Consider the following 23,037-nt stretch of genomic DNA (forward strand, 5'->3'; position numbering starts at 1 on the left):
TGAAGAGCAAAAAGCCTCGCGACCCTCCCTTTTATCCGGGCTCACCCCGTTTCCTGCCTCTCTCTTCACACACATTTGCCTTGTGTTGCAAAGCCTTTTGTGCATCGCGCAAGTTACTTTGGACTAATTCGCTGGAAACCGGAGGCAACCAGGTGTCCGCACTGTCCCTTGGAAAACCTCAACTCGAACTCGTGCTTTCTCCGGATTTGGGAGGCCATTTGTTCTCGTTTCCCAAAAAAAAAAAAAAAAAAAAAAGTATCACCCAAAAATGGGCTGACCTTAACGCTACTACATTCTCACTGTATGCAGAACGAGGAGGATGCTGCATACGTAATAAAAAAAAAAAAAAAAAAAACGTGGCCAACATATTCATATGGAAAAGTTGAACTTGAACTTGTGTGTGGTGGGGGGTGGGTGCGAGGGGATGGAGGGTATTCTCTTTTATTGTGAAAAATAGCACAAACAATTAGTTGTTGCCGATTGGCCAATCAATCAGAGTAGGTGCATTTTTGTTTGTTTTTGAAACATGGTCAACATATTAATACAGCATATAAAAAAGACGAACTTTGACTCTTAATTCCTCGTTACTGAGAGGCCATTTGTTCTCTTTATAATAGAACAAAAAACGTCTGCCGTCGACGCGACAAAACTTGTCACAAAGAAGATGCTTTAGATATCGACACTTTGAAAGAATGGCCAACATTAATATATTTGAAGAAAAAAAAAAAAAAAAACTAGAAGTCGTGCGTCCTACTTACTGATTTCTTTTGTACTCATATATGAAAGGTTAGCTGCCGTAGATGGGACAATATTCTCACATTTTCAGTAGAACAAGTATACTGCAAATGTAGACGTGATCAAACAAGGCCAACGTTATTATGTGAACTTGAAAAACTGAACTTGGGGAGGAGGGGGTTCTCTAAATAGTTGCGTAAACTGTACAATATTCTCAGAGTAATGCAACAATAAGGAGAATGCTGCAAATGTAGACATTTTAAAACATTGCCAGCATACTAATAAAATGAACCTGCTTCCGACTAATTGTTTGATTTTGTAGTAATAGCACCCACAATTAGTTGCCGTAGATTGGAAAATATTGTCACGTAGCTCGGATCAAGGAGGATGCATGCGGATGTAAACATGTTTTCTAAACATGGCCAACATATGAAAAACATGAACGTGCTGCCTCTCTTGTGTAGTAACTCATAATAGCGCGAAGAAAAAAGCTGCCGTCAAAAGGGCAATATTCTCACACTAATCCCAGAAAAAAGGATGATATATATATATATATATATATATATATTAAACATGGCCAACATAATACTGAAAAGCTGTATAGGGGGGCATTTATTTTCTTTTAAAGTTAAAGTAACACAAAAAAAATTATAGCTGCTTGTTGATGAGGCAATATTTTTAGACGAATCGCTGTAAAAGGAGCATGTTGCAGATCGAACGTTTTTTTTAAACACGCGCGTTCAACATCTTAGATTTTTCAAGGAATGCATTTATTATTATTTCTATTGCAACAGCAGCCCATTTGACAAGAAACCCGAAATTGAATCATGACCTTAAACATTGTCCGTGTAAAAATAAGATGTCCGTAAATCGAACGTCAGTCGAGGCTGGCCGATTTTTTTCTTTTTCTTTTTTTTTTTGTTGCACATTTTCGACATTTTGCACCGTGCAAAAAAAGGAAAACCGCGCAGTGACAGTTAGTCCAAGAGCGCCGAACAGCGCTCGCCCATCCATGCGCGGCAATCCAAGGCTCGCCAATCTGCCGTGTTTTCACGTGCACATCATCCGGGTTAGTGAGCCGGCCTCTCGGTGACCTCTCGCTGTCACCCTGCATTACACGACGCGCATGCAGCACGTTGGTCAATTAGGGCTCGCTGCCAAACGCGTCAGGGCGGACGAATATGAGGCAGCCGTTAGACTCCAGACTCGGATTTATGTTGTCTCCATATTTATATCGGGCCGTTTTTGCTGTCTCAAACACCAATCACAAAGAAAATACTCTCTCGATCAACAATTATTTTATTAAGTTACTTGTTTTTTTTCACCCCCCCCCCCCCTTTGTCTTGCAACACAATCACTAAAGCGCGCATGCTCAACAGGTTCACCTGTGCACAAGGTAAAGTATTAAAAAAAAAAAACACCAAGCGAATGAAGATGAAATCCAAAAGACAGAGCGGATGGGTTTAAATAGGCAAATAAACATTATTCATAAAACTTTTGAAAGCACAGTTGTTGTTTCGCGACATGAAATAGCCACGGATAAACAGTCGGCTATACAGGCGCTCGCCATTCCTTCCTTTTTTTTTTTTTCTCATCTCAGTGGGGAGTTCTCATCAGTCTTGTGTGTGTGTTTAGGATCGGTTATCCACGCGTGGGTCAAATGCAAATCGAGGTATGGGCCTCACAGATCCTTGCGTGTTTTTTTGGCAGGCATCAAATGTCCTTGTGTACACGCGCGTGTGTGTGTGAGAACGTGTACATGTGTGTGTAACTCAACGCAGGCACTACGAGTCGTTGTATTCGATTGTCTGTCACTATAGGAATCGCCTCTTCTTCCTCTTCTTCTTCTTTTTTTTCTTTTTCTCCCCCCCCCCCCCCCTCCTTCCTTCCATTCATCAAGAGTTGAGCCGGAGAGCGCTCAGATGTCACATTCACTGTCGCTGGAGGTGATGGAGATGGCCGAGGCCGCCGCTTTGCTGGACCGGCTCGCCTCCGGACTGGACGCGTTGCCCAGACGGTCCACGGTGCCGTCGTCGTCGGCCAGGGAGCGAACGGAGCCGCCGGACAGGACCTGCTGCTGGAGCCTGCACAGAGGACACGGCGTCACGGAGAAGAGCAAATCGAGCCCACAAATGCGCCGCAAACATACATGCAAAGCACAGACTAGTTGGGGATTTAATGGTGTTAATAAGATAATAACACGGTGACATCACGTGCACTGGCCCCATCATTCTAAAATATATCACAGATCATCCACTTTAATCCAGATTTTTTTAATAGTGCATTAAATTGCCTGCCAGCCTTTGGATGAAAATACACGGCAAAACGATAACGTTACCTTCTAAAAAGAAACATCACCAACCGCTATTATGTTGTCATTATTGTAAGAAGCATTCGTGAATTCATATTTGCTGTTTGTATAGTAATATTATTTTACGCATCATTCCAATTGAAGAGCGAGCAATACAAGTCCAAGCTACTAGAGTATGTTATGAGGCAGCCTAAAATGAAATGAATACACATTTCCGACATAATGGAATGGCGCGAATTGTCGGGAGTTGATGTTTTTCAATGGCAAAAACGAGAACAAGTCAAACCTGTTTTTGGCAGCCGCAGCTCTGTCTCTTTGTCTTCGGTTTTTGAACCAGTTTCCTACTTGTGTGGGCGTAAGTCCAGTAGCCTGTGCAAGCTCCCGTTTTTTGCTGGGATTCGGGTAGGGGTCCTGCAAGTACCATTCTCGTAACAAGTGCCTGGTCCTCTCCTTGAAGCAGTGGGTTTTCTGCTCGCCGTCCCAAATGGTTCTGGGCAGCGGGAACTTCTTCCTGACCCGGTATTTGTCCACCGGCCCCAGCGGGCGTCCCCGCAGCTTCTCGGCCTCCTGGTAGTGCGCCTCCAGCCACAGCGCCTGCAGCTTGCTGTGCGACTCCTTGGTGAACTTGTTGTTCTCCAGGATGTGGTAGAGTTCGCGGAAATTGCCCGTGTGGAAGGCGACCACGGCGCGGGCCCGCAGCACCGACTCGTTCTTGTTGAGCACCTCGCAGGCCGCCGGGGCGACGGGCAGCGACCACAAGAAGCGGCCGAGGCGGCCCACGTCGCCGCTCTCCTCCAGAGTCTCGCACACCCCGGCGACCTGCTGGGGGCTGAAATTCAAGATGGGCAGCTGAAACATGGAGGCTCGTCCCGGGTCTCCCCCTCCGTGCTCCTCTCTCTCCTCCACGTCGTCTCCGTCGGCTTCTTGACGCACGCCAAGGCAATCCGCACGCGCGCGCACAAAACAAGGCAATTCCCCAAAGTTGAAGGTGAGGAGGAACGACGTCGCCGGGTGGGGTGGGGATGGTGGGTGGTGGGTGGAGGGTGCGGGGGGGCAGCCTACCGCATCCTCGCTTTGGCTAAACTGAGCCGGCAAAGGGCTCGGAAGGACCGCAGAACCAACGATGTCTTTTGCAAGGTGGGCCGGGATTCCAAGTAGGAGAGGATTCGAGCCGGAGCAGAGGTGCATGTCTTTTTTTTGGTTTTGTTTTTTTCACGGGGGAGAAAAAGACAGTCAAGCCCCTCCGATGATTTCCAATTGGACTTGGCAGATAGGCTGGCCGGTTGCCATGGCTGCACGTCAATCACTGTCAAGCTGGCCCAATCGGGCGCGAAGCACATCTCAGCGCCTCCCTTCGCGAAACGCAATATGTCAACATTTGGACCTTTTTTTCACGGGCGTCCTTAGACGTTTAGCCGTGCGGTGTACAAACAAGATTTTTGTATGGAGGTGCTTTTTAAAAAAAAAAAAAAAACAACAACAAAAAAACAAAAAAAACAAAACAAAACAAAAACTACACTTCAGTTCACAAGAACAACAACAACAAGCGCGCGCGTTTCGAACATTCAAACAGGACTGAAATTAGAGGATAATCTTCAAATCTAATTTGACTAATTACGACGTGAATCTTTGATAATACACCTTTACTATTGAGAATAAGGGTGCACGTTTTGTTCCCCTGACATTTACCAATAAACTGCATATACCAATCGACACATCTGGCGCCCTGAGAAGTGCAGAAAGAGACGCGCGCGTGTGTAACACAGTACAGTATAGGATTATGATGTCCCTGGCAGGCTTTAGTATCAGCCACACTCCGTTTTGTGCTCAGGCTGATTTAGTAAATAAGAGGGCGGATAGATAGCGCAGATGGTTTGAAGTGTCGGGTCAGATTATTTCATGGCTGGATACAGTAGTAAAGTTCATTCTAACGGAAAGGCCTGATATTATTTTCACGGTGGCGCGCGCGCGCACACACACACAGGCTCGCCTGCGTGCGTGCACGCGCATCCACGCTGAGCTGTATCCCCTTCGGGCTCTTTGTGCATGAATTATGGACGCTTGATGCGGGGTTATGAAATGCCTTCTGCACAGGAAGCTGTTCATTCTCTTGCGGGTTTACTGCAGACGCGTCGTCTTGGATTAAAAAGTAAAAAGCGTGCAGTTCAAGAAGCTCACGTTTGCGTAAAATGCAAGAAGCGCGCTCGCGTCGACGGACAAATAAAGTCTATTATTGACGTCAGATTGCCAACCTGGAGGTTTTGTCGATCAAGGTCAACACATATTATCACAGCAGCCGGTAAATTAAGGATAAAACCTCCATGGGATGCCTCAGTGAAGATATTGACATGGTGCTACTCTGAAATATTTAGTCGCCTGTAAATATTTCATCCCCACAAGACTGCCTGTCCCAAACTGAATTTACAAGGACTTTTCTAGGAAGAGCGCATCAATAAAACACCGGGCTGTTTTTGATCCCTGAAACGGAGGGCTGCAAATAACAATCGTAGTAGTAAACATTGGTGAAAAAAAAACCAAACAAAACAAAACAAAACAAAACACTGCAGGAAAGGGATTTTGTCCAACAAAATGCGGTTAATTACAAGCAAGCCTCTTTAATATACAGTACTAATATAACTCCATTATTATTTTACAGTCCACATTGTGAATGTTTAAAGGAGTGTGAGCCGAGGCCTACTGTATGTCACTGTGAGGCCTCCTGACACCAATATCTCCACACATTGAGCACAGCAACACAGTGGATCTCATTCAAACATCCTTTCCCCCCTTTGTCTGTCTGCTTCATGCATCCTCATCTCAACAGCCGCTTGTCTGCGCACCAAGTGTGATTTATTGCAGCCGCCTTCCATGTTCAATCTCCAAGGCAATTTTGATCAAAGTGCTCATTTCTAACGCTACAGAAACAAAAATGAGGACCTTTTAATCAGAAGCATTAAACCACAGCGATGCCTTACAATAAGATTTCACCTAAATCATTTTGAACACTCCAGAAAGAAATCAATGACATTATTTCAAGATAATAGTTAAAATGACATAAAGCCTACAGCTAATCTGGTTTTGTTTTTGTTATCCGATCCTCACTTATTATTAAAGTCATTTTTGATGAGCATCTTCTTTCCTATCAAGTAAAAAAAACAAACAAACAAACAAACAAACAAAAAAAACATCACCCAACACCACCTTATATTGACATTCTTGATGACAGTCAATTAAAGCAAACATTGGCCAGGACAATGATAAACAAAACCTTACGAGTGGAGCAAATTAATACAATAAGGACAACCCGAATGAAAGTTAAATCTGAAGAATAAAAAAAAAATCTACGTAAAGATCGACAAAGATTATAGAAAATAGGGTCAACATTTTTGCCAAAATACGAGAATTATTCTTCGTCAAATTGAATTAAAAGCAGCCACTCGTACATAGCTTTAGAGAAGGACCGTCAAAGAAAAGAAAGATGTTTCTGTGAAGGGAGACGAGCACATGACACAACATGACATAAACAGGGTGCTAATGTAATGAGACTAATGGCAGGGGTGGTGACCAACTCTCACTTATCCTCCCGATAAGATACATTTACGTTGTGTCCTCGTCATCATTATTAGAATGTAGCTGGGTCATAGCTCGCCCTGGGCAGCAGCAGGGAAGGAGTGGGGAATAGTTACATGTGAACCGACTGGAAATGACCCAGATTCCCGAGGATCACTGGAGCAGACGAGACGCTACAAGAGCCTGTCACCAACAGCCATCCTGCCACAGTCCCATGCAGACCTACAGTACCTTGCTCTCGCCATCTGCCCTCCCCCCACGCAGCGGTGTCGCCCACAAACAAGCATACCAAAGCGTTTGTTTGTATGCACTAAAATAGTCCTCCATAATTTTCCACCCTACGCTCTGTTTCTAGATGGCTGTGTTTGTGAGAGGCCTGTTTATAATGCCTGTACCCCCATCGAGAGGATGCAAGCAGTGATGTGAAACAGCAGTACGCAATGCTAATGTATGGTGGGCATAGCAGAAACCTGCACCCAGGCTGAAAACATTAGATTTTTGTATTAACTCATCCGTCTGTACACGGGATTAACTTTCTAATTAAGATATCATGTCAGCAACATACCCCCTTAACCTCAACGTGACCCCAGTGTATTTGAAAGTCTGGCTCATGTGTAGAGAATTAACGGTCGCTCTGTGCAAAGGTTGGCTGCTTGCGCCACGGTGACAGAAGGGTTAAGCCAAAGCTCTCCGAGAGTCCTGTTTTCAGAGCCATTTGCCCCCAGGGCAGTACGAGCTCTTGACGCTGCGTTTAATCTGTGGATTTGCGGTAACAGAGAAGACTTCTTATCTGTTGACCCGTTGGCCCCTAGTGTACGTAATCCAGCGTCCTTCAGTCACACAGCCCCGCTGACATAGATCGAGGGGAGCCAATAGGACGCAGCAGCCAATGTGGGGGTGCGTGCACATGCCAAAGCCCTGCCATGACACACATGCTCCTCCCCCAATCTTTTGTTTTCACACAGCACAGGAAAACACTGCCGTTACAGCGCTTGTGATATTTGGCCTCATCTCCAATGATCCGATTCATGTGGAGGCTACAGAATTCAGCAAATATAATATGATATTGAGCACAGCACTGAATAATCCTACTGCAAAGCACACTGACAGCGCTCACACACCGAGGCCAAACAAGACAATGTGATTCGAGACTTTGAAGAAGGCATACTGTTCGCCTGTAAATGTAGCAGTGGCACGCCCCAAAACTGGTACAATTTTGGAGGTCAAACAAAACGTGGAGTTCAAACCATCACGTGGTCACGTGGTCTCATCAAATCTTGGGAGACGTCATCAAAAGGATTACCGGTAAATCCATACGTGTTTTTAGCTTTTTCTTTGGTATTTTTGGGATGTCACTCCAGAAGGGTACCAGTGATGGCAATGAAGAAAAGTATCCACTCCACTCAAATGAATGACAAATTCATCCGTTCCAGCGCCCCCAAAAACAAATCAGAAAGAAAAAAAGTTCTCGACACTATTGTATGATCAAAAAACATCCAGCAATTACATAATGACATATAAAACATTGAACATTTTGTGCATCATGGTAATTTAATGGGCATTGTGCTGCTCCTCACCAGGGGCAGTATAATAAATACAGATGTACACATAGATTTGATGATGAAACACAGAAGAATACTATCGCAACCAAGCTGCAATATATCGTTTATCGCAATAATAGTCATTTTTCACCGTGGATAAAGAATATATGCCTGTGAGTTGTATGCTCTGTCTGTGCATGTTGCTGCCGCTTGTGTGCGCCGCTACATCCTGCAATGTGAGGCAAAAGCTGCGCTGCATTGTGGGAGGTGGTGTCCATTTAGCGCAAGCAGTAACCACAGTGAAAGTAAATATTACTGTACCGAAAAGGCTAAGACATTGCACGATGAATCCACTGTTATCTCATCATCAGAAATGGCGTTTTCACCTATTTCTGTATTGCGCAGTATTTATTTTTAACCACACAACAATCAAAACAAGGTCGTTCGGCAGCTTGCACGGATTAATTGTGTTTCCATTCATTTCAATGGGAAACTTTACCTTGGTTTGGGAACGTTTCGGTTCACAAACGGGGTCACGGAACCAATTACGTTAACAACCCAAGATTCCACTCTATTTGGAATGATGAGCAAATTGTGTGCAAATGTATTGGAACAAAAAGACAGACAAACAGAAATAGACTTAGTAAGACTTAATATTTAGTTGAAAATCCTTTGCATCCAATAATTACATTGACAACATGTATATACCACACAAGCCTGTGACAGGGGCAGGCGCACAAGCCCAAAAAAAAGGGCACCCATCGCTGATAATTGAGATCATTGTACCATTGATCAGACTGTCATGTATGTCAACTTAAGATATACCTTTCATTTCAAAGTAGAAACCACATTTGGGTCGGTAGAAATAATGATCATGATTGGGGGGGAGGGGGGGGGGGGATTTAGATCAGGGGATGTTGCTGACCTTTGTCAATTGTGGGCCTGTGAAGCCCTTTGATACAAATAAACATGAGTTGATTTGTCAATTGACCAATTCATATGCCAATAAAGTCAAATATACAACTTTTCCTATTTATGAATCATTCCTTTATATGCTGTATATATCTATCTATCTATATCTCTAGAGCAATGTAGTTTACATAACTACTATCTCAAATGCTTCAGTGTAAATACTTGCATCAAAATACCTCCTTGAATACATGTGACCTTTGGCCAGGACGCTGCAATGACAAAATATTGTCATTCTACTGCAAAATGTGTTTGTGGTCACGTTTTTTTTCCTTCTGGCTTCCACATCAACATAATTAAGATTTGAAATGAAATACGACTGGTGAACCTTTTTAATTCGCAAAACTGTCTCCGCATGTCCGACGGCTTGTCTGTCTGTCTGTCTGCTGCAGCTCGCCTGTACTGTACATTCTCCCCTTCTCGCTTTATTAACATGACGACATCTCAATTGAACATCAGTAAACAGCAAGACGAGGTTTTGAAATCACAGATTTCATTGGTACAAAACGAGAGGCACAAGTCTCTCGGGAGTCAAATAAATGCCTGTCAAAAAAACCTTGGGGCGTAATTGATGAAAGAGAGGGTTTTTTGTTTGTTTGTTTGTTTGTTTGTTTTAAATACAGTGGACCCCAGCTATTCATGGGGGATAGGGATCGGGCTGGACCGCAAATAGATCAATCCGTGGATCATTAACAGCCATTATAATTGCATCGAAGGGCACTTTTCCCATCCAAGACAAACGGGCCAGTGCTGAAGCAGTGATGCATTAACATACCCAAACATGTGGTTTGCAATACTTTTCCAAACTTTCACTGTGGCCTCTTCCATTTGATGTTTTGGGGGTTAAAAGGTTCCCGTTCCTCTTTAGCAGGTAAAATGCATGTTCTGTAGGGTTTAAGTACAAAGATTGACTTTCCCAGTCTAACCTTCTATTTCTTATACTTGAGTAACTCCTTTGTTGTTTTGACCTTGTGCTTTTGGTCAGTATCTTGCTGCATGATGAAGGATAAAAGTGCAATATTATACTGAATGTTCGTCAATAATCTCTATATTCCATCTCCTCTGTTGGTTGCACTTGTCAGCCAAAGGAAATTCGCCTGTGGCAAACAAACAATACAGTGAGATTGAACTGCAAATGCTCAGCAAAAACCCATTACAGATACACTGAATCTAGCCCCATTTTCCTTCCCCCCCCCCCCCCCCCCCCCCCCCCCCCCCCTCCCCCCTCTTTTTCTGTAAGGGCGGGTGCATTTACTGAGTATGTTATAGAGTGCAAGCAATTATTACATCCATTCCACTCTTGAATGCAGTCAATTTCTGGTCAGAGAGTGGCTAAATGAAACTTGGGGGAGAGAGGACACATTAGACAACACTGCTATATATTATCTGTATTTGTAAGAGGCATATAGCACAGAGAAAGTTAATGAACAAAAGCACCACCTATATGGACTTGCACAACAACCATGATTGTGTGTGAGAGGCAATGTTTCACTGTGAGAGCTGAAATGCCAAGCAGGTCATTAGGAGAAGTAAATCCACTACTGCACTCAAGTATGGACAGCAAACGGCAAATTGAAACTCCAGCAACAGTATGTTTTTTTTTTTTTTTTTATCTTGGAGAGCATACAGAAAAAAATAAAGATCTTGGGTTGGACTTTTCTTTTCAATCCCTGCATCATTTTGCGCTGTATTGAACCGTGAGGCCTGAGCTTTTTTTCTTCGGTGTCCCAAAGTCTGGCAGTCTAAGTCACACAAGCGATATTCAACAAAATGGAGAACTCCTTTTCAGTCAGCATGCTGTTGTGCCACATCTACAGAACCAACAGTCAAATTGGGGGCTTGATGGAATGCTCTGTTTTTAGACCTACCTTGAAAGCCAGCCACACTCTCTGAGACACTTGAATTCACCAGCACGCACAGTGCACTCGCTCCTCTCCCAAAAACATAATAAGTCACTAACCAAAAATATGACAATCTGCAGGTCTGTTTTGATGGAAGTTCAAAAGACCAGCTTCTACGTTTTACCCATTTCTGTGCAGCAGAAAAGCTAAAAAAAAGAAAAGAAAAAAAATCCCTGGGTATGTCAGAGGATCTTGACAACACCCGAAGGTGACAGGAGTCAAAACTCATCACGGTCAGGAGGTCCTCTGGCACCCGGTAGCTACATGATGCGTGAGTCGGGCCACAGGTCACAACGCCTTAGCCGTGCCACCCGCGCCTCACCTCCACTTCACATTGTCTACAGCCTGTGCTTCCTCCTATTTACTACCCACACATACACATATACAGACACCACTGTCAATAGACGTCTCTTCTGACAGACTTGCTCTTTTGCCTGGTATGTCGTAGCTTTTTCTTCAGTGACCTTTACACAAAGTCTCTTTAGGATGAGTGCTACAGTATGTGCGGGTTTGTAAAAGAGAATAAATAGCCGCAGCAATATTACCTCCTTTTTGAGCATATATCGCATGCCTGGATTTGTTTCATAGAGTATGTCTGCTGCTGTGTACTACTAAAGACCACTGAACTTCAGGCACTTTCCATCCCTCCATTTTCCGTACCGCCTTATCCTCACAAGGGTCGCGGGCGTGCTGGAGCCTATCCCAGCTCTCTTCGGGCGAGAGGCGGGGTACACCCTGAACTGGTCGCCAGCCAATCGCAGCTTTGCAATGCAATATAAATTAATTAAAGGTACAATAACATACAATTCAATAATTCATTCATCCAATATTGTGATAGAAAAGCATCACTCATGCACGCTCCCTCCCACACCGTATACAGACTATTTAGAGATGAGTCCAGTCTTGTTTTTTCTTTAACCAGGTTTTTGTTCTGGTGGTGAATATCTTAAGCTCTAAATCTAAAGTGGATTTTATTTCTGCTGATGTTTACAACTCTTGTAGGAAAACGCTGAGTGTCCGAAAGTTGTCCTGTAGAATGGGATTTGGCAATTTTGGTTCGAGGAGCTTCTAGTGACGCTCTATTGTCACTTGGTAAATGGAATGCGTGGCTATTTTCTACAGGTAAAATTTAGTTTAAGAAAACATAAATCACTAAAGCTTCCAAAGCTTAGTAAGTTATATTTTTTGAGGATATGGCAGTAGTGGTACTTCACAGCTTTTTAAAAATTATTTTTAAACTTTGGCTATACAGGGAACAAATGTGTTTGGTGGCAGCGGGAGCCGCTTTCAGCCCAAACGGTCATGCATCATGTGTGAAAAAAATCCTACCATGCATGTACAGCAGCGCAGCCTGGCTAGTTATGTAATATTTGATTCATTTAAAGCAGTTTAAATGACTTTGTATTATCGAATTTAGGTTGGGGCTCGAGTACCAAGCCAAGGTATTTCAATTCTGTTACAGTTTGTATTTTTTCATTTTATAAATTTATATGAAAACTTTGTTCTAAATTTATTTTTTAAATACAGTAATACATACATATTGGGGGGGAAAAAATCAATATAATACAGTATCATACAGTATTGAAGAACAAAAAGAACTACGAACGAGTTCATTTTTGGAACAGTGAAATGAGTTCTAAATTTTGAATAATGAACTATGAACTGAACTAAACAATTTTTGGAACAGTGAACTGAACTTTGAATTAGTTCGCATAGAAAATGAACCTTCCCAACACTGCCCACCTACAATAGGTGGAAATCCACACTATCGACTGACCACCCGAAATTAGTTTTCTGAAAATTTGACCCATTTCCCAGTGTCTGTTTTCGCCTTCTTGCTCGCAACATACTGTAGAATCCGATAGGGTGATGGAAAGTTAGCATAGATCTTATGTTGTCACTTCATTGAACAACTGCTATTTTAACAAACACAGAGCAGCAACACATAAAAACAGAGCATATATGCAGATTCTCACAGGCATATATTGTCTCTGCTCTGGGAGAACAACAACTATAATTTGTGTCAGTTTCATGTATCATACTTGACAGAGGTTCGACGAGGTTGCGAGTGACACGCTGTGGCGACTTCTGCCTGGACAAGGCCAACGTCACTTTGTTTCGAACGGCTGGGAATAGTGTCTTAATTTGAATTAGGATATCAGTAAGATATTTTACCAATAATTACGATAAAGTACCCCAATGTTTGCATAATCCTGCCACCTAAAAAACAAGCCAGCACGGATGAAAATCTAACCAAAAGGTTGCAAGACAAGTGATGCTGGATCACATTATAAAGAAATGGCAAGAATCTTCCACTTAATGAAAAGTGCAACTCAGGATGGTGAGTTGTAAGCACTGCAGGGGGGGGGGGAGAGGCCAGCAAGAGTCTGACTGTGTGTCAGCTGTGCTTTATTGATGGCTTATGTCAAATGCCACTCTGACAGAGCTCATTAGGATGAAGAGAGTTGTCTAGGTACGGGCAGGAGAAGGCAGAGCCGGTGAGATGCCTGATCATGCATGTATAGCTCACCACTGGAGCTAGAGGGTGATGCGTGTGACAGGATATAGCTGACAGGGCCATCTATGAGTGTGTGTGCGGGGGACAAGGGAGGGCGCTGGGTGTATATGTGAGCTCATGTCATTGCTGGAGTTACGCCATGTCACTGAGCAGGTCCCTGCTTGATGCCTCAACTCCAAAACACAAGTGACAGGCTGAGAGTAATCTCGCTTTCGCCACTCACACATCTTCAAATATTTATCCGTGTGCAGGCTTCGCAGTGCGCCGCGTGGCATCAGCAGTCTTCTGCTACAAGGACGGGACTCGGCGGAGACTTCCGCGACCTTGAGAAGATGAGTCAAATGATCTCCTCTCTTTGCCGCCATGCAGTGTGCCTCGATAGCTTCTAAAGGGACTCAAATATCAGGTTTCATCTCAGTTTGACCTGCACTAAGGGCTCGATTTTTCACGTCATCATTCACAACTTAATAACCAGCAGCCAGGTCTAATCGCGCTCTAAATAGCTAAACTCTTATGTGCTATGACCAGCGGCATAGATGATGAGCTCAGACTGTTATGTGACATCTTAATATACTGATTAAAAATGCATGTTCAGAGGGTAAGCAGAGGGGTGCTCTGGGTACTCCTGCCAGGGAAGATTAAATCATTGAATGTGCCGAGGATTGGGGTCAGTGTAAATGAGCAAGCTACTGTGACAACCAAGCACTGGATTTCTTTTCGGCAACGCATATAAGCAACAACATCTCAGGTGTGATCAATAAACATTTCAATTCTGACCTTTGATGGCGGCCAGTTGCAGGGATGTTGCTGCGTGCTCATCTTGATATTTAAAGCAGGTCAGGCACAATTTGACACAATTAACATTATTTTCAAGCCAGGAAAAGAAAACATATTTATTGACAAGGGAAGGAAAATCAAATGGTGTGGATTACAGAGTCGTTAAAGGCCTTCCAAAGGCTTCGCAACACTTAAAGAAGAGGATGAGACGGCGTTAATACCGTCTTTTCTCGGCAGCCGTATGCAAGCCAGCCAGTACAATGCGGCAGCGGACTCAGTCAGCTCACACACAAGGCTGCCAAGCAAGGTTATGACAACGAGCAGTCATTTAACAAACTTTAATTCTCTTCAACTGATCTAAATATAACTAAAAAGGGTCCAAATCTCTGCAAACTAAAGAGAATTCAATGAATGCACTATCGTCATAGTGCATATTGTTTGATAAGCACGTCCTGCTTATGCATGAATTTTGTAACTACAGATTCAGACAGGAATATGTGGAAAAATCCACCATCTCACAATGTTAATTCAAGTGGGTAGGAAAAGAATCCACAAAGGTTCGAGTAAATTGGCTACGGAATTTTCACACAGTCCTGCTAATGGACAAACTAAGAGCGATAATAACCATCTAAAAGCCTCTTTAGCAAATGCATATATATGGACGATGAACAGAAGTAACCTTTGTATTTGTTGTTGGTGTATCGGCGATTGGCCGGCGACCGGTTCAGCGTGTACCCCGCCACTCGCCCGATGTCAGCTGAGATAGGCGCCAGCACACCCGCAAGCCTCGTGAGGAAAAGCGGTTCGGAAAATGGATGGACATGGATGTTGGTGTAGCAATACTGTCGTGTGAGAAATAACAACAATACAGTGTATATGATATGTTACAATATGTATATTTTGTCTAACTAACCCTTACTTCGGAAGAGTTATCTACGCCTTATAAGATCGCAATTTACTACTACCGGCGCCGACACCAACTAATACTGCATGTCTATGCGGTACTCGTACACACCAAGACCAATTCAGCAGCCTGACATTGTGGCGATACGTCAAGGTAAACAGGCGTGAGAACATTTCAAGCCGACTGCAAAATTTGCTCTGCTCGGGCGGCGACGGAGGCGGCCGCCCCGCGAGCCACCCGCCAAGCATCGAGTTTTGAGCCTTGTTGCCCACCGCATTCCAGTCCCCAGGCCGAGGCGGGGCGCATTCAGTAAAGAGACGTGAGCAATTGTTTCATAAAGTAACATATATTTTATCTATATGTTACTTTATATCGTAAATATATATATGTATTATTATAAATTATGATATAATAATGTATTATAAATAATAATAATCATATTATTATTATGACTTATAATAATATTTATAATCGTAAATATATACATTATATTTACGATTACAATATATATCTTTATATATATTTTAATGGTATAAAGACTGTATGTAATGTGTTGTTGTTGCCTTGTCACTAATGACACATTTTCACGATGGAAAGTGTTACATTTCAGGGAAATATGCATGCCACGTTCAAGAAAAGTTTGTGTTTTTGAACAATATTTGGTTAAGATAATTACATTTTCATCACAATTACACGATGTAATGGCATTATCAAGAATCAGTACTTGGTATCAAATGTAAGTGGTTTGTGCGCATCCCTACAATTTACTGGGTTTTTTTGTGGGACAAAAAGACCGATCCAGTCAACTGAGTTACCATGCAAAGAACTGAGCAACAAGCTCTGCAGTAGGCAAAAGAAATGAAGCAAAACTGCGTCCAAATGAATTATGGGCTGCAAGGCCATCTTGTTCACATGAAATATAGCAATATGACTGTGTTCAGCATCTCAAGGTAAAACATTGTACTCTGCTTCATTCATTATAGAAGCTATAGGTTATTTATCACAGGTTATTTCATGAAATGTCAAGCTGAATTTGTGTTTGTGACCATTTCTGGGTTTCACACGTGAATAGAGAATATTGTAAACAGTATCTTTCTTCTTTTTGTGCCTCGCTGAAGGACCATTTGCAATCTTCCAAACGCTTTCAGAAACACTGACTACCGTGGCCTTGCACTGAATAATACAGCTTTACAGAGGGCAGGGGAATTTTTCTCAGGGCACAGGTGCGCCCTGATATTCTCATAAGCCAGAGGCAGCACAAAGCAGTGAAGATGCTTCCTTGGTGAAAAGGATTGGGGCGGCACAAGGTGGGGATTCAAAACAACAATGGATTTTTCATTGGGGTGGATGTGGTTTTGACCTTCAGGCACGGCTTCAAATAGGAGTGACACCAACCCTGAGTCTCTAACTGCCTATTTCGGCCAGCTCTGAATATAAGGTGGTATAATAAATGTCTCATTGTGAAACTTGCAGAGGAGAGATGTGCGAGTAATAACTCTCTTACGCTGCGGTGTCGGCGACCACATTATAGTTTCCTTTCACAGAGAAAAGAGATATCCAGACACATATCTATAAATGACAACTATGTCAATATATAAGCAATACGTGTGCACCTGCATGTGCGTGATAGCAATGGCCTGATAATGTTATTACTACTAATAACAGCGAAACAACACACTTGGCCAATGTAGAGAGAACATTGAAAAATGAACTGAATATTGAATATTGTCACATAAACATATACAGGTACAAGATGTATTCATTTCATGATTTTAGTGTTTCAGTTGACTTTGTAGGCGGCACGGTGGAAGACTGGTTAGAGCGTCTGCCTCACAGTTCTGACGACCGGGGTTCCAATCCGGCCTCGCCTGTGTGGAGTTTGCATGTTCTCCCCGTGCCTGCGCGGGTTTTCTCCGGCCACTCCCGTTTCCTCCCACATTTCCCCAAAACATGCACGGTAGGTTAATTGACAACTCTAAATTGCCCGTAGGTGTGAACGTGAGTGCGGATGCTTGTTTGTTTGTATGTGCCCTGCGATTGGCTGGCAACCAGTTCAGGGTGTACCCCGCCTCCTGCCCGATGACAGCTGGGATAGGCTCCAGCACGCCCGCGACCCGCGTGAGGAGAAGCGGCTCAGAAAATGGATGGATGGAGTTGACTTTGTTTAACTTAGCTTTGATTTTGTTTCATGTTATTTCCTTTTTTGTGTCCCTGAATTAATGCCTCGTCAACTCATTAGGTTTTCCTTTCCACCTGTTCCTTGTTTCCCAATCAGCTCCCTTCAGCCGCTCTTGTCTTGTCCAGGTGTGCCTCGTTGTCTCGTCACTTTGCTTGTATTACGTTCCCTGTTTTCTGTCAGTCTGTGTCAGATCATTGCCGTCGTCAGTCATGTTTCCCTGGTAATGTCTTGTTTCCTGTTGTGGTGAGTTTCTTCCCGGTGTTTGTTTGTTCCTGTGAATCATTGAGGTCCACCTTTTGCTACCATCACCACAAATGCTTGACATTTAATTTTGTAAAAAGTATATAGGAATGTATTTGCTGGCATTGGGTGGAAACCTTTTCAGGAAAGTCAAAAAATGGCATGTTTGTTGAGCCATTAATATTGCATACCCATGTGGGAAAGACAGCAAGCCATTTCAACACTTTATCGTGGTCCCCCCCCCCAAAAAATAAAAATTGCATACCCATGTGGGGACTGACGAATAGTATAGTTTTGTGAAAAAATATGAATTGACCTGTTGGAAAAATGTTAATCCTTTAAAAGAAATTCACCCCATTAGGATGTTGAACGTGTGTTTAAAAAATGTTACATCTGCAGCATGTTCCCTTTCCTGCGATTATTCTGAAAATATTGCCTCATCATTAGGCAGCTCGAGTTTTTTTGTGCTATTTTAACTTCAAAAGACAACAAATGACCCCCTATATGAAGTATGAGCTAAATACAGCTTTTCAGTATGATGTTGGCCACGTTTAAGATATATATGCCTATAAGCGGGTGGGGGTTCACAGAAATCCTGGCTGACCTTGTGCGTCATTTAAAAAAAGCCTCAGGAAAAGGCCGTTTTTTTCCCCGTCTTTTTTGCTGATAGCGCAGGATGTCCGTATGACACTAACATTTTATGTCAGATGCGATGCTAACCAGTAGATCAGATACAGTAAAGGTAATGCAACTTTATTTTGCCCATGGAAGCATTTTTCCTCCTCAACATCACTTAGTCAGAAGATTTCAAAAGTTGCAAAGCAAACTGTTAGTAAGTAAGAGACATACTGTAAAATTACCTGCGGTGAATCCCGGTTTGTATTATTATTATTTTTTTAACATCTAAGGTTCATCAGCTAAACAAACAAAATATGTGAAGTGGGTGTTTGTGTTGTGTTTTATCTAAAGGCGGGTGGCAGATAGAAGAAAAAAGGGAAACGAAGAAGGAGCGCCAAGCTCAAAAACTGGCATCCTGCAGTTTTGTGTCAGTCACCTAGCAACAAGTCCTCCCCATCACTTACCCTCTGCTTCCTAATTTCCCGCTGTGCTCTCTAATTCAACAAATCTGCTCCCAATGTATGGCTCCTCGTCGAACAAAACAAATTGTGTGCTGGGGGCTAAGGATGTGGGCCTCCGCTGAACACGCCACTCAGCTGCCCATTGACCAGCGGGTCCATTCTCTGCACACACTAAGGAGCTGGGGGACAAAGACCCTGAAAGCAGGGGCAGCTCCACAGAGAAAACATTTGCTTGTAATTGTGTTTGACTGCATAATGAAAATGATGTTCTTTTTTAATTTGGGCTTGTTAAGGCCACACTATTTTCCCCTGGTCACCTGATCATTGTATAGAAACAACCCCTCACTTGCCCTGTGGGCCACTAAGGGGGAAAATATTGAAAATGGCCCAAAAGACCGACGCTCTCTTTACTTAAACCCCTCTTGTGTTTCAAGTGTTCCCTGGCAAAAACATAAATATGTCGTCCCCGTTCATTACAGGATGGGCGAGTGTGCTAGAATGAGTTTTCCTTTCTTTCCTCCCTAGAAAGTATAATGACAGCCAGGCAAACACATCCACAAAATGGGAGCGCTGCCATGCGTGCCCCGAGTTGGGAAGCATTGAGAGGGTGAGCATTCCTGGTGCTACTTCAGTGAAACAGACCATTAGTGGAAGCAACGGGCTAGCACCCAAAAGAGGAACTCAATGGGCGCCCATTGGCCCATTCACATTCAGCGATTACTTGCACTTTTTAGATGTTTATTTCCCGTTTTATAATGCCTATGCTCTGGGTTCATTTAAACTTGGTCTTTTTTTTCCTCCTCTCAGTAAAAGGTGAGGAGCATTCCCGAGATCGTTTAACCGCGCAAGATAAAATCTCAACTACCTCGCCAGCTTGAAAGGGTGCTCGACCATGTCGATATGAATTTAGCATCCACTGAAAACTAAACTTTACCTGATCTCCCTGCAATGCGTATCAATCACATGTGCTGAAAGCTGCCATCTCTTTGAATTTTCCAAGGCTTTCTTGTCACGCTCCCTATGTATTGCTATTCACAGCTTTAATTGCTTGAAGTCAGCGTGCGTGAATCTTGTTGGGAAGCCCACGGACAAAGCGCAAGTCTGCTGGGCGGTCGTAGGTCAGAGGACAGAGGGCGGACATCAGTGCACTGATATATAGGTGCATTCACAGGTCGAGGCTCGATTAAGTTGGCTTGCGTGCCCCTGACGCTCAATGGTGGGCTTTCATGCACGAGTCACCCACGATCGTGGTTCATGTTTTAGAAATATGCTTACATGTAAAATGCTGCAGACACTAAAGATCAGTGTTTCCCAAACTGAATTGAGCCAAGGAATATTCTTTCTGAACCCCCCCAAAAAAAAAACTCACAACAGAACACCAGACAAAAATGACATAAAAAGTGGATACAAGAGTTGATTGCATCAAGTGGAAGAAGAAATGTCTTCAACAAACAAGAACAGTCCAGTTGCCTTGATTCGACCTTCGCGGATTACCATAACCTGGATGACTGCACAGACATCTAGTGGAAGAGCATTTACTGTAATGGTTCTACCTGGCATAGATAAATGACCAAAGATACATTAGTTGCAGTAAATACATTATTTTCAGAGCAATTCAATGAAATGTAACCATTTCCTGATGATGTCTCACGGCACACCGGTCGGGAACCACTGGAGATGAGAGGGGACTATCCGCTAGTCAGAACAAATCTCGGCTCATCATCACTCATCATTCCAAGTCGCTCTTGCAATGTTGCCACTTGCTAAATGAAAATACTTTTAAACTGCAGATATGATCTCTGTCCTTAGATGCCAGTTTCACGTTCCACGCGGTTACAGATGGTCCACAGCAAGTAATATTCGTCCTGAATGATCCCCATCTTCTGAAACCTGTGTTAAGTTTACTTCAGCTTCTTCCTGAATGTGTAACGATGAACACTGATATTGTTAGGGTCAATTAGTTCTCTTGGACCCCATCCGCGCGGAAAAAGAGTTGAAGTGTATCCGCAAAGTCCTTTTTGTTTTTGTTTTGTCTTTTTACCGTTTTATGTTTTGTCGTCACGTTTTGAGAGCCCGAATACGATCGCGTATGCCGTCCTTGCTTTTCCGCATGGACAACACATATGCATCTTTGTCCCAGTTACCACGTGTCCGGGCGCTAACATTGCCGACAACAACACGACAATTATGGATCACCGTTCCGTGTCAGATGTTCTTTACCTTGGCGCTGATCTTGGCTTTCGTTCCGAAGCAGAAGTTCTACCTCCTCGTCCACACAAATGTCTCCTTTCTTGCTCGCTTTGCATTCCTCACTGTTGTTGTTAGCAGTGGCAGGCAGCGAGTTTCGAACCTTGGCCTTCGGTGACCTAATCCACCTTTTAATAACACAATCACGTCACAAAGTAATGTATAAAAAAACTCCATAACTATGTGTGGCATTAAATAAGCGACAGATATGTTTTGCATAATTGAGGATGAATACCAATCTTACTAAAGCAAGTAACACAGTTAGCTTTATTTTCCAATATCTCACCTCCAAACAACTTCAAACCTCAATAGAGGTTGTAGTGGATACACTACAGAGGTGGGTAGGAACGCACTACACGTACTCCGTTACATTTACTCAAGTAACGTTTTCGATAAATTGTACTTGTCACAGTAGTTTTAATGAAGCAGACTTTTTACTTTTACTCGAGTATTTATGTTCAGAAGAAACTTTACTTTTACTCCATTACAATGATATACATGACACTTGCTACTTTCATTTAAGAATAATTGCGTGCGATCTATTTTTAGACTTGTTTTCGACTTCCGCATCGGGAGCTGTTGCTCCAATCCACCGTGATTACCATAGTGATTTTTGAGTCAAGTTCACCAATCAAACAACACAAGAAAGTCACATGTCCGCTCACAAAGTCTTCTATTGGGCTTTGCGGGCCAATCCAAGTGAGTTGCGACTCGTGTTTACATGACAGGCTACGAAAAACAACAGCTTTAACATGCAGCGTAGTTTTGTCACTGCCTAAACATGGATATTACAGCCCACTTCTAAATTGAGAAAACACATTGTGGTAAGTTGTAGATGTTTTTGCTGTGCGTATGGCAACATTAGCATTATTTTATGTTCAAAAGTGCCTGTAAAACATCATTTCTCTCCTCTCAAAAAGATGCAAAAAATAAATCAGTTGAGTTGTACAAATTCTCGGTCACATTAATGGTGCACAAAGTTTTACAATTATTTATGTTGGTCAAAATTATTTTACAACTCAAAAACCTGGCATTGAAAATGGCCTTTTATATCCACAGCAGCCTTGTTCCTGTTTTTGTAACCTGCCTGCTGAGCCTACAGTATTGTGCTCTTTAACAAGTGGAAACAATCTAGTATGAGAGCATTTCTTAGAGCTGAATTCTCCTTCATTTGTTATTTTACAATGAGTTTGTTTAATAAAGATTGTATTGATTATGTTTTAGATTAAGTGATATTGTTCAGCAATACACTATATGAATTTGCACATTAATATTTTGATTTGCTTATATTTATTTTAGGTGGAACGGTGGACGACTGGTTAGCACATCTGCCTCACAATTCTGAGGACTCGGGTCTAAACGCCGGCCTCGCCTGTGTGGAGTTTGCATGTTCTCCCTGTGCCTGCGTGGGTTTCCTCCCACATCCCCAAAACATGCGTGTTAGGGTGATTGAAGACTCTAAATTACTTGTAGGTGTGAATGCGAGTGTGACTGGCGACCAGTTCAGGGTGTACCTCTCCTCTCGCCCGAAGATAGCTGGGATAGGCTTCAACACGCCCGCGACCCTAGTGAGGAGAAGCGGTACGGAAAATGGATGGATGGAAGAATTATTATTTTATTTGACGTTCATGCTCTGATTTAAAAAAATAAATCAGAAGTTAGTTGTATTTTTATTTTTTTTTTTCGTACATTCTTACTCTTAGTCAAGTAATTATTTGGAGGACTACTTTTTACTTTTACTTGAGTCACATGATTCTAAAGTAACAGTACTCTTCCAGGATTAAAATATTTGGCTACTTTACCCACCTCTGATACACTTCAATAGAGCAGTTCACAATCAACATTTATCTAATAACATGACAAAAACATAAAACCTTAACTGACAGGAGATGCTAATACAGACAAAAAGACGTTCTTCCTTTTCTCCTGTGGAAGCGAGCCGTCGTGCTGCTCTGAAAGTACCCCAAAAAAATCCTTTTCCAGGTTGAAACAAGCCAGACAGCAACTGCGTTGGTTGACCGGGCCACACAAAGTTGTGTTTTTCGTGAAAAGTGGCCTTGAGAATT

General features: G+C 42.8%; 1 protein-coding gene across 1 annotated transcript; it reads right to left on the bottom strand.

Annotated features, from left to right (window-relative positions):
- Positions 1 to 2,159: 2,159 nt before the first annotated feature.
- six6a (SIX homeobox 6a) lies at positions 2,160 to 4,248 on the bottom strand. The gene is made up of 2 exons (XM_061696198.1): positions 3,333 to 4,248; positions 2,160 to 2,819 (listed from the first exon to the last, which is right to left on the bottom strand). Exons 1-2 carry the CDS (start codon positions 4,232 to 4,234, stop codon positions 2,654 to 2,656), a joined length of 1,068 nt encoding a protein of 355 aa, XP_061552182.1. The 5' UTR covers positions 4,235 to 4,248; the 3' UTR covers positions 2,160 to 2,653.
- Between the last annotated feature and the right edge of the window lie 18,789 nt (positions 4,249 to 23,037).

This window comes from Phycodurus eques, chromosome 14 (genome assembly GCF_024500275.1).
Source record: "Phycodurus eques isolate BA_2022a chromosome 14, UOR_Pequ_1.1, whole genome shotgun sequence".
Lineage (NCBI taxonomy): Eukaryota > Metazoa > Chordata > Actinopteri > Syngnathiformes > Syngnathidae > Phycodurus > Phycodurus eques.

Bases quoted from the DNA above. Each gene is read 5' to 3' on its own strand.
- six6a (XM_061696198.1), bottom strand. From the start codon at position 4,234: ATGCACCTCTGCTCCGGCTCGAATCCTCTCCTACTTGGAATCCCGGCC. The intron at 2,820-3,332 runs GTTTGACTTGTT...TCCTCTGTGCAG, and splicing joins GCTGCGGCTGCCAAAAACAG to GCTCCAGCAGCAGGTCCTGT.